This window comes from Saccostrea cucullata, unplaced genomic scaffold, assembly GCF_032062105.1.
Source record: "Saccostrea cucullata isolate Sc308-1 unplaced genomic scaffold, CSIRO_AGI_Scuc_v1 ctg492, whole genome shotgun sequence".
Lineage (NCBI taxonomy): Eukaryota > Metazoa > Mollusca > Bivalvia > Ostreida > Ostreidae > Saccostrea > Saccostrea cuccullata.
Genome location: NW_026931306.1, coordinates 286,418 through 298,916, shown reverse-complemented (window position 1 = coordinate 298,916; position 12,499 = coordinate 286,418). Strand labels below are relative to the sequence as shown.

Here is a 12,499-nt window from a genome sequence, read left to right as displayed (position 1 = left end):
AGTGACCGTAAATAATTTAATGAGATATCTGCACGTATTTACCATAAATGGAGGAATAGAGGAAATTCGGATTAGGAAAAACGATCGTTTTTGGAAATAAATAAGTCAGATAGAACTACAAAACATATAAGATTATCGAGATTTATTGACAATAGGAGCATGTTGTCTGGAGAATTTTAACTGGTTGGGAATTTTATAACAAAAAAACAAGTGAAAATACCGATTGTGCTTGTCATGTATTGTGTGTTTAGGTTATATTTTTACTAGCCCGCAGGGCTACCTCCTTGCAGAAAACAACAAGCCCCACCCTCAAAAATGGTAGCCACAGGCGTCGGGAGATGCTAATTGCTCACCCCTGGTACATACGAACAGTTACACAGGCATCTTGCAAAACTTAACAGACTGCTTCAAAGTACAAACAAACTAACTAAATCCCGCGCTTCTGTCATACAAATTTCCAAGTCTTTTATGCGTTTTGTGTAAAAAGTCGAGAAAAAAAGTTGTATTCAGATATTTTTGGATGCGCGCGCGAATTTTATTTTTATAATATTATAATTTTGATTTGTTGAAAATAGAAGCGGCGAATCCGACGAACTATATTTATATAATAGTGTTGCATTATGCATGTAAATAGTAGGCAGGGTTTGACACATGGTGCACGAGCCGGAGGCGAGTGCACTATTTGTCAAACCCTGCCTACTATTTAGGCATAGTACATGCATAATGCAACACTATTGTTATTATTATGCTGACTGTTGTAATTATTTATGTGGCAATCAATTTGACTTTTTCCTGAAAATATCGGTGCTAACACAGCGCACTTGCAAGAACTCATTCAAAATCTCCATGCTAAAATTGGTTGCATGCTTAGTTATTTTGGTTACTAGTATTTTCTCTAAATAGGTCGGGATTTTCTGTCCCAAAGCAACTCATCTTTATTTTCTGTTTTGTTAGTAAGACTTATTTGTTTGCAGACGTCGATTCTCATTGATAATTTTCTTTTACATCCTTCAATCAAGCGTCATATAAAAAAGCGTTTTAATGACCCTATGAAATCAGTTCATCTAACGATCTGTATGTAATTAGTTTGAATCTTTGTTGTACACATTAATCTAAGGTTCCTTAGAATAATATAACTGTTTTCAAATAATATTTGTCTATTTTCTCCTTCTTGTGTCAATTGTATAAATTAAGATTATATATATAATAAAATTCTACCAATCAGTGATCGTCTCTGTGGCGTAATCGATAAGGCATCGGACTGACAATCTCATGGTCGTGAGTTCGATCCCCGGCGTGTGCATTGAAGAATTTTCTTCAGTAAATAAAGCCGTGCACTATTTCGGCATAGTGTGTTTACGCTATATAAATCCTTAGACCACTATGCGAGAATAGTAGGGTATGGGTTATATAGAGACAAACTGACAGGAAGCATAATATAAATAGAAATTGGTATGGCCTAATCATAATTTAATCAATTACAGCTAAAATTTCCAATGTAATTGTAAATACTTATTCGATTACTTTCAATTACTTTATACATATACACATACTTTATACATGAATGTTATTTTGGAGAATCATTTCCAGTTCATCATCTGATAGCTCTTGGTTGCTTCTCTGATCAATGAAAAATGCAGGTTAATATGGCGTCAAGCGAAGCTCGAATGTCATCTAGTGATCGGTCAGATTTACGCGACCGAATGTGTCAGTGGATGCATCTGCAATAGAAAAGAACAACAGCTGTAAACCAATTTCTTTGAAAATGCTCACAATGAATAATAGCTTGAAAATAAAATTACATCATTTGTATCTTCAATTAATTCTGCTACAAAACAACGATATTATGTTTAATTTTCACACAAGCAAAACGTTGTGGTTTGTTGCGGATGAATTTCTACAGAGAGGGTGCTTGGAATTACATGAATAACATTTTGGGACCTATTACTGTAATACAAACAACCTTAAAGACGGTAAAATAATAACAAAATAAACACGAGTACTACAAGACTATAAAGATTAAATTTCTTAATCTTAGCTTCAAATTTACAAACTTCAATCCAATTTTTTCCGAACAACCAATGATCTTTACCAGTATTACTGTATTTATCCATTTCCTCCATTTGTTACCACGCACTATCGTAACTCGATCGGATCATACCTGTAACGGTAGAGTCATAGTTGTAGTTTAGATGCACTCACTACACAGTAGAACAACGCTCTGACATTTGCAATTAGAAAGAATAATATATAAATTTATGAAACTCTTCATAGTTCTTCCATTGACTGAAAAGAAATTAGTTTGATATTGAGCATGAACATGTCTGACAGTGTCTTATCAATTCTAACCCTGCTTCATTTGGACCAGGACATAAGGCTCTAGACTGTATTTGTGTTAAAACTATTTTTTATATTATTATAATTTGTTACCAGGGTCACTCATTTTACCTATTTCTATCTTTAGATCTTTTGAAATTTTTTCTCTTGTTCGACACCATTGAAGCCTTTCAGGCTTTTGATTAATTTTTTTTTTATGTATTAGGTCATGAGTGAAAGCCACACACAAATCACTTGGCCATCAAAATTGAAAATAGGAGCCAAATCAAAGAAAGGTAAGTTCTGATATGAGTTATAATATTAGTTATACAGTAAAAACTGTCTAATCCGACACCTGTGCAACCTGACACACTGTGAATTTTGACAGATCATTTCTTGACCATATTACCCTTTCACATGGTTTAACACTGTGCAATCCAACACCCTGTCTATTCTGACACAAAATTTGTCTCCAATTGCATGTTGAATTATAGACACTCAGGTTTTACTGGACAGTGTCAAACGTGCCATAAATTTCAGGGCAGACATTTGCTTTGAAATTTGCATCCTAAAATATATAGAGGATATCTACTCATATTATAGGGTTATTGAACTTATATTGGTGAATATATTGGCACAAGTTGGCTGTTTAAATGCATGAGCTTGGGAGTGCATTTGAACAGCCAACCAGTGCCGATATTCACCAATTTAAGTTCAATAACTCTTTTATTATATAGGTAAAACTTATAATAATTATTCCTACTAAAAAAAGGTAAATTAATGATTTTTTAAAATATCAGTATTCAAATTAACGTCTGTCCTGTACACGTTCAATATCGCATCATTCTCATGACCCTACTGAGCGATATATTTTGCTTAGTTAGGTTTTAATGGGTCTAATACGTACTAAATATTTAATAATTTCATTTTGTATGAAAAAAAACACATCTTACCTAATCCTCAAGTAGTGTACGAGGGACGTTCAATAAATAATGTCATCAGGCCTTGGAGAGAAGCAAAAGACGCTTTTCAATGATTTAGTCTTCATGATTTTACTTATTAGTCTCTTTTGATTAAAACAGATGTCCATAAATTTTTTTTATCTAATTTCTGATTGTATTTAGAACTCATTTTTGGGTATGACCCTTAGTATACTGGAAAATGGCAGATCCAATGATTTCCTGGACTTAATTTCTTTCTGAAAGGTGGTTTTTCAAGTTTGGAAATAGAAACAAGTCAAAAGGTCTTGTATTGTTAATGTGAAAAAATATTAACTTTCTTTTTATCCCGAAAACTCCTTTACTCTTCAGGGGTGCGGGTTTGGATGCTGTCATGAAGAAATTTAATGTATTGGATTCCTGATTCTAGGTCCTTCCTCTAATAAACCTTTCGATTTTTTTGCAAAAAAAAAATTGCTTTCTAAACTCCTCCAGAAATTAAACTGTCTCCCCGAATACAAAATTGAACAACAGTACCACTAATATTTAAGAAAATTGCATATAAATCTGTCTTTGTGCTCTTGCATACCTTTGCTCTTGTCAGATCATTGCTGTTTTTATCAAGTACATCTTATGGTAAATTTTGTATTGAGTGTTTTAAGCAATAGATTCATGTTCCATTATCTGTTTGAATATGAAACAAACGTGGATAACTACAATTACTGATATCTTAAAATAATTGTTAAGACATTCCTACACGCTGTCGTTTTCACTCATTTTTCAAAATAAAAGGTGATCTTTGAGTACCAAGCTTTTTTACCGTCAAACACTTCTTAGAAATATTGTAAACTACTCCCGATATGATGTCTATCAAATTTGCTATGTGTCTCAAAGTCAGTTATACATCATCAGATATTATTTTTTAAAATTGGGCAAATGGTACATGAGTTGTTAAAATTTTTGTTGGCAAGGACGGTACCCATTTTTGATGCACATTATATAATTTTTTATCATTGAAATCCACTTGCTTATTTGTCTATAGAACAGGCAATGGTTGATGTAAATGTCACATATTTCAGTGAAAATTTCTATAGGATTTTTAACGCGTTTTACAGCAGCTGTAATGAAGCTTTTATTTTCACTCTAGTTAACTGATTCTTTACCATTCATTTATAATGCAGTGTCTCAAATAGCCCTTGTTTCCCAGCTTCTCACGATGAAACTATGTGATGAAAAGTGGTCACATAAACTGTTATCAATTCATTAAAGATTCAATAATGAGAGAAAGTTTAGCTTAATGTCATATGATTTCCATGTTGTAGGTAATCGAGCTTATGACATTATTTATTGAACGTCCCTCGTAGATTCAAGTTTGGTCAAATCATTTCTTGGGAAACAATTTTGGGGGGGGGGGGGGGGGGGGTGAACATCTTCAAGTAGTCAATACAGGTATCTTAAGGACATTGGCAAGTCATGGTTATCTGGAGAAAAAAGGTTTATATCATGGGTTTATTAACTTTGATTGATAGTGATCCTAAATGTAGAATTCTCTATGAAATGAGAAAATGAAAACCAATAAAGCTTATTTTACAGAGGTAAACGTGTTATTAAAGTTGTTTAATGATTATTAATTTACATTGTATTCTCCTGTATTCGCTTGCCTTTTGTTTGTTTACGTTTTACCCAAATGGAATCTCCCACTGGGAGATTCTATTTGCTAGATTAAAGATGGGTTCTGCCCGGAGGGCGATTCTATTTGATAACCAATCAGATTAAGGGGTTTTCTAATCTTGTAAAGCGACCCCTATCGGTGGCTAACTAGCGCCACCTATATACGTCACCGTTATCCAATCAGATTGCTTACTTTCTTGCTTTTAAATTCGTCCACTGTGCCATCCAATCAAATTGCTTTAATTGTCTATTTCAACCCATGTTTCGGCCAGTTTACATCACTTTCCAAGAAAATTCTCCGAGGCAGAACCCACGTCACTTTATTTCATAATTCAAAGTTATTAAAAATTTTTTTTGTGCTGTGTGATCTTCTGTGACCGTTCAAGTTACACTTAATTGTACAATTGTGCCATAACCATGGATGCTATCATCGCCAGGGTCGTGCGGTTCTTCAATCTTCCGACGTGGTATGTGTTGTACGACTTTGAAGCCATGCGAATCAACGCCATATTGCTGGATCGTAATTTCGACTGTGCCCAAGCCTTGTCAGACATTGCTTTTGACTGTTACGCCATGTGCGAAGGATGCATTTTTTGTGCCCCGGAGGAAGTTATTCCTATGCCAGCATGCATTCCCCGGCCTTCTAGGAGTGCGTAAGTTGTACGACTAATTTGTGTTCATTCTGCTTCTTCTCTTTGACTTCCGGTTTCAAATTCAAAATGGAGTCCGACGGTGAAAACGAAATTTCCGTGACTGTTGGTGAAGAAGCAGTTCGTAAGTGGGCTTCGGCCAAAAAATTATCGCAGAAAACTACAGACGCTCTCATAACCATCGGTTACGACAGCATGGAAGCTCTTTCCTTGCTCACGAAGGATGACTTACTTGACTCTAACATCCCCATAGGCCAAAGGAACCTTTTGCTGCATTGTATCAAAAACACTTTCCCTTTAGGACCCGCAGCCGGATCAAAACCCCAGCACCAACCCCGGGAACACGACAATACTCAAAGTTCAAGCGCTCCGGGACCGTCCGCGACGGACCGATCTTCGTCGGCCCCAGATCAGGCTCTGATGTGCGACCAGTCCTCAGATAGCTTTATTCGCAATGTTCTGGGACAATTATCGTCCGCCCAACAGCCCGGACATCAACCCACATCCTATGGTGGAAGTAGTGCGCATGCCATGGAAAATACAGGTACGTTTTCTTGGCAAGACCCCCAAATTTATTTGAAGTCTCTTTCAAATTCAGTTTCTAATTCTAATTACTTAGACATCACTGAATTTGCAAATATGTCGGCAAACCTCCAGACGGAAAGAATTCTTTCCAATAATGATGACGGCCAATTGATTTTTAAATCAGGTCCTTCAAAACCTAAACTTGAATCCCTGTCTATCTCACAATGGTCTGTTGCTAATCTAGCCATCTTACAAAAATTGTTGCAGGACAATTGTTTAACTCAGGGCCAAATTTTAGATTACCTTTCTTATACGACAAGAGTGTATCAGCTTTTCTCCACACACGAGGTGAAATCTGTTTACTTTTATGATAGAGAGTATAGGAAACTGCAACACCAGCACAAATTTAGATGGGGTACAGATATCCCTCATATTCAAACAGTTTTCCTCAGACCGAAAATAGCTTCTCCCCCTCAATATGCTCAACAGGCCAAACAAAACTCCAGACCTAACTTAGGGTTCCCCCATCAGCCTCGAGCCTCACATACTTCTCAGGGGGTCGAAATTTGCAGACGTTTTAATTCCAAACGAAGCTGCACAGTTAAACAGTGCAAGTATGCCCATACATGCTCTGTCCCAGGCTGTTCTGACAAGCACCCGGCTTCAGAGCATGCCTCCTCAAAAAACATGTAAAGAAACCCTCGGGCCTCATCCTCTCTGCCTGGGAGGAAGAACTATCCCAAGATCCTGATAAAAATTTTATCATTCATGGAATCAAAAACGGTTTTGATATTATTGACCCAACTTTATCCCCAACACCAGCTGAAATGGAAAACCACCCTTCTTCCCTTAATTCGGACCTTTTTGATAAAGCTACGGCCCAAATTTTAAATGAAATTGCTGAAGGAAATTACATTCTGACTCCGTCACCTCCCATAATTGTTAGCCCCTTAGGAATTATCCCAAAAAAGGATGGGGGGGTACGCATAATTCATGATTGCAGTCGACCTAAAGGTCAGGCAGTTAATGACTATGTCTCTGACTCCCATAAATTCAAATACCAGTCTTTAGATGATGCGACTCAGTTAGTCAAACATGGGTCCTTTATGGCCAAAGTTGATTTAAAGTCTGCATACCGTTCAGTACCTATAAGCCAACACAGACAGTCTGTTACTGGTTTTAAGTGGAAAGTTGGGAACAAAACTTCCTATTTTTTTGATTCTAAATTGCCCTTTGGTTCTAAAGAAGCCCCAAGCATATTTCATAGGTTATCCCAGGCAGTACGTAGGATGATGGCTCGTAGGGGTTTCATAATAGTAGCATACTTGGATGACTTCTTTATTTGCGAACCATCCAAACATAGATGCCAAATAGCTTTTCAAACCTTAATTGGCCTATTGCGGAAATTAGGGTTCTACATTAACTGGCAAAAGGTGGTCGACCCCACTACAAAGCTTACCTTCTTAGGTATTGATATAGATAGCATCGCTATGCAAATCTCCTTACCCCATGCAAAGTTATCAGAACTTAAATGCGAACTCGGTGAGTTTCTAGGGCGAAGTCGCGCTTCAAAAAAGCAACTTCAATCCCTCGCTGGGAAACTCAATTGGGCAGCTTCGGTTGTTTATGGCGGAAGAGTTTTCCTGCGCAGTATCATCAATGCTTTCTGCGCCCTTAAGCACAAATCGCATAAACTACGCATCTCCACCGATATCAAGCAAGATATCATTTGGTGGCACAGGTTCCTCGAGACCTTTAATGGCAAATCATTGCTTCTAAGCAAGAAGCCAATTACATCAGTCAGTACTGATGTATGCACTGCTGGTGCAGGGGGAGTATGGAACCGTGATTGGTTCTATTGTAATTGGGACCTTGACTTCCCGTCAGCTGCCCCACTGCACATAAACGAAAAAGAACTCTTAGCAGTCATTATCGCTGCTCACCGTTGGGCCCCTCTTTGGGCTAACCACAAGGTCATCTTTTTCTCGGACAACTCGGTAACAGTGTCGGGAATAAATAAGTGTACATCCCGGAACCCGGTCATAATGAAATGCTTACGTAGCTTATTCTGGCTTTCTGCCACTCATAACTTCCGCTTTATAGCAAGGCACATACCGGGAAAAGATAACGTCCAAGCGGACTTTATCTCAAGACTTCATGATAAACAGAAATTTGTTACTCAATTGTCCCTTATTTCCCCCTCACCCCACCACCCAGAGGGCTGGGTATCTCATATTTCTCACCGCACCTTCCATTTTCTTTCACAGGCACACCTCTAACTAGTCCAGCCTCACTAGATGCCAGAATCCATTTGTTCCGCAGTAACATTTTAGCAGCCTCCACCAAGAAAACATATCTTTCATACCTACAGGCTTACATTAAATTTTGCAATTCTTTAAACATCTGCTTAGTTCCCATTTCCCCCTTAAACCTTGCCAGATTCGTGGCGTCCCTATCATTTCGTTTGTCCTTCCAATCGATTCGAAACTACCTTTCCGTAGTACGCTTACTACACCTCGAGGCTGGATATCCTAACCCGTTAGAGTCTCATTTCCTCATAAATACCCTTAAAGGAGCGAAACGAGTCATGGGCCTTAAGACCTCCCCCAAACTCCCTATTACACCCCAAATTCTCGCACTGATTTTCCATAAATTAAATTTCCAAAAGCCCCTAGATCTCGTGTTTTGGACAGCCTGCCTTGTAGCATTCTTCTCCTTTTTTCGCAAGTCCAACCTCTTGGCCCCCTCCTGGGAAAACTTTGACCCCTCTAAACACATGGCCCGGTCTAATGTCCAATTCGACTCTAAAGGGGGCGATCATTTCTATTTCCTGGTCCAAGACTATTCAGTACACGCAAAGGACTTTACTCGTACCACTACCTCATATTCCAAATTCCCCCTTTTGCCCCTCCCGTATGTTAATGCTGGTTTTTAAACTGTTCCCTTCCCCGTTAACACACTTCCCTGCATTCGCATATAAATCAGAATCCAAATGGAACCTCCTTTCTTACAACACCTTTCTTAGAATGCTCAGGCATAATCTCTCCCTGGTAGGCATTGACCCTTCCCAATACTCCGGGCATAGCTTTAGGAGAGGGGGTGCTTCTTTCGCATTAGAATGTGGGCTCCCAGCAGACCTGATTAAATCCCAAGGGGACTGGAACTCGGATGCTTACAAAAATTACTTAGACCCTTCCCTTTCCTTCCGTCTGGAAGTTGCCAATCGTTTAGGTGCAGAATTACAACGTCTCCTCCCAATCTAAACCTTGCCAAGAAGCGTATCTGTATTAGTGTGTAAATGTGTATGTGTGTTCTCCTTGTTTTGTAACCCCAACTTACATTATATCTGATGTCTGGGCTACAAGCTACTGGGCACCAACTTGTGATATCTTATGTGATAGTGTGAATTCCTGTCCTTCGGATCAGTGCTACACCTGTAGACTATGCTCAGTCATAATTCTAACAATTCCATATTATGATTGTGTGCGTGCCAACCAGTTTCTCACAGTAGTGATCCGCGTTGTGCCCAGGACGCGTCGTCCATTCCGAGGGACTGTCCAGATCCTGAACTGTATGCACTTGGCTGTTTCTTGATCGCGCTCATAGACCCCGTATTATGTTATCTGTGTGTCAGCCAGATTCACATATCGGACATTCGTGCTGAGTGCGGGATGTGTCATCCACCCCAGGAGCTGTCAGGATCCTTGTCTGTCTGTGCTTAACTATTTCATGTGATTGTGTCATTTGCCTTTGTATATTTATATTTATTTTATGCTCCAACTCATGTTATACTTTATTATAATTGTTGTTTTTCCTCTGCATGATTAACCTACTCCCTACTCCTCCAGTTTGGGCATTGGAAATTACCCATGATTACTTGAATAATACTTTATGTTTACTTTGTAACAATGCTTAATAAATCATGGTTTTGCCCAAACTGTGTCCTTCTATATACAAGAGGAAATTAATGTGTTATTAAAGTTGTTTAATGATTATTAATTTACATTGTATTCTCCTGTATTCGCTTGCCTTTTGTTTGTTTACGTTTTACCCAAATGGAATCTCCCACTGGGAGATTCTATTTGCTAGATTAAAGATGGGTTCTGCCCGGAGGGCGATTCTATTTGATAACCAATCAGATTAAGGGGTTTTCTAATCTTGTAAAGCGACCCCTATCGGTGGCTAACTAGCGCCACCTATATACGTCACCGTTATCCAATCAGATTGCTTACTTTCTTGCTTTTAAATTCGTCCACTGTGCCATCCAATCAAATTGCTTTAATTGTCTATTTCAACCCATGTTTCGGCCAGTTTACATCACTTTCCAAGAAAATTCTCCGAGGCAGAACCCACGTCACTTTATTTCATAATTCAAAGTTATTAAAAAATTTTTTTTTTTTTTTTTTTTTTTTTTTTTTTTTTTTTTTTCTGTGTGTGTGTATGTGTCATTGTGTGTGTGTGTACGCGTATGTGTTGGTTTGTGTGCATGATGTCTTATTATAATGCCTAGTTTGTAGTATTAGTTTAGAGTCTACCATGATTTATAATTCCTCATGATGCGGGAAATTACCCATGATTACTTGAATAATACTTTATGTTTACTTTGTAACAATGCTTAATAAATCATGGTTTTGCCCAAACTGTGTCCTTCTATATACAAGAGGAAATTAATAAAAGCATACATGTTTCCTTCAACAGAGGTAAATAAAGGCACATGAGTTTCCTTCAACAGGTAGAATCATCTCTAACATTAATCTCTGTTGAGATTCTGCTGGGGTAGATTTTTGGACTGACGCCCACAGAATCTCTGGACAGCTATTCATAATTCATGTCTGGAAATTAAGTCCCAACTTCGGCCGACTATCACAAGAATTATTCACCTAGGCCACACTGCCCCTCGCTTCAGTTAAGTCATCTGGTTGTTTATTTGACTATCACTATTAATTCTACATTGCTTACAGTTTAGGCATGTAAATCCCAAGATAAAAATATTCACTGAAATCCTCGTTCGAAATATGGCTCCTGTGACGAAATTGTTTACCTCCTCGCATAAAAGAGTTCCTATAGTCTGTTTTTGCCCTATGTGATTCAGAACCAATGTCTACTGTAGTTATTGAACATCACATCTAACATTTAACGAAAGAAAGAAAAGCAGTGATGGCTATTTTGGGATAGACTTTACCGGTCCCCAGATCCGCAAGATCCTCGCGCTCATCGGACTTTGACATAACAACTACGTCACTCAACTGAAATGGGTTGAATTTCCACACTATTCGACAGATTAGGGTTAGTCTTGCACCTACCTGAGAGATAAGGGTTAGTCCTTGCACTAGTATTCGACTGATTAGGGTTAGTCTCGCATTCATCCGAGAGATTAGGGCTAGTCCTCGCACATTATTCGACTGATTAGGGTTAGTCTAGCATCTGCCAAGGAGATTTGGTCAAAACGTTCTAGTCCTTGCATACTATCTGATGTTATAGGGTCAGTGACTCGTTCTTTTAGATAAGTTAAGAAATTCAGTTGCTTCTGTAATTTTTCCAAGATCATAATTTAGCTTCAGAGGCATTTTGTTCATTTGTTTACATGGAAGAATGGCTAAGTCCGAAAGAAATGACACAAAGCATGCGCCGAACGCGCTTCGTTCAGAATTATTCTTTGTCGATTTTTCAATGAAAAAACGATATTAATTTTTTTTTTAGAGAACGAGGTTAAAAACTAGGTTTAAAAACATAGTTTTGAACTAAACTTTTAACTGTAGAATTTGATTTTGGGGTCAAAAGGCCAAAAAACCTTGTATTTAAGATTTTTTTCAATAGCTCATGCGATCTCATATTTACTGAAGTCGCCTTCGGCAACATTACATTTTAGCGCGTTTTTCTGGAGACTGGTAAAGTAAAGTACATTGTGTTCATGCAGGGACAGACAGTAAACAGTGGCCAACAGGCCGTTATTTACCGTGCCTATGCTGTGATGTGACAAATGATGTGAACTTGTAACTGTATAAGGTCATGAGGCACAATTTACATGTAGTAACTGCAGACAAATATTAAAACCTATGCCAAAATTTTTATGAAAATTTGATTCCAATAACTTAACATAAACAGTCAACCAGTCTTTACCATTTTGAATACAAAAAATGGGTGGACTTAACTGGCCAGAAAAAATGCCACAAAGAGGTAGAGCCACTTTGGGCCTTATTTGGCCCTGAGAATTTCTGAAAATTGAAAACCGCTCTGTTTAGGTTGCAAATGCAGTATTTATCACTTGGACTGTTGGTGACCATGTATCTATTAATTGTGACGTAATTTCACATCTAGTCGATGCATTATGACGTCATAAAATGCGTCATATTCCTCATATCCTGTAAATTCCTATGAAAATGACTTAAAGTTGAAGCG

At 38.0% G+C, this 12,499-nt stretch overlaps 2 protein-coding genes across 2 annotated transcripts in view; both read left to right on the top strand.

Moving 5' to 3' along the window:
- LOC134232130 (protein bicaudal C homolog 1-like) overlaps positions 1-12,499 on the top strand; it is a 262,980-nt gene that overhangs the window by 36,010 nt on the left and 214,471 nt on the right. Inside the window, exon 4 of the mRNA XM_062714082.1 lies at positions 2,543-2,612. Within this exon, the coding sequence (XP_062570066.1) occupies positions 2,543-2,612 (70 nt within the window). The remainder of the gene's footprint in view (positions 1-2,542; positions 2,613-12,499) is intronic.
- On the top strand, positions 5,322-8,277 carry LOC134232131 (uncharacterized). The gene has a single exon (XM_062714084.1). The coding sequence runs from the start codon at positions 5,645-5,647 to the stop codon at positions 6,791-6,793; it is 1,149 nt and encodes a 382-aa protein (XP_062570068.1). The 5' UTR covers positions 5,322-5,644; the 3' UTR covers positions 6,794-8,277.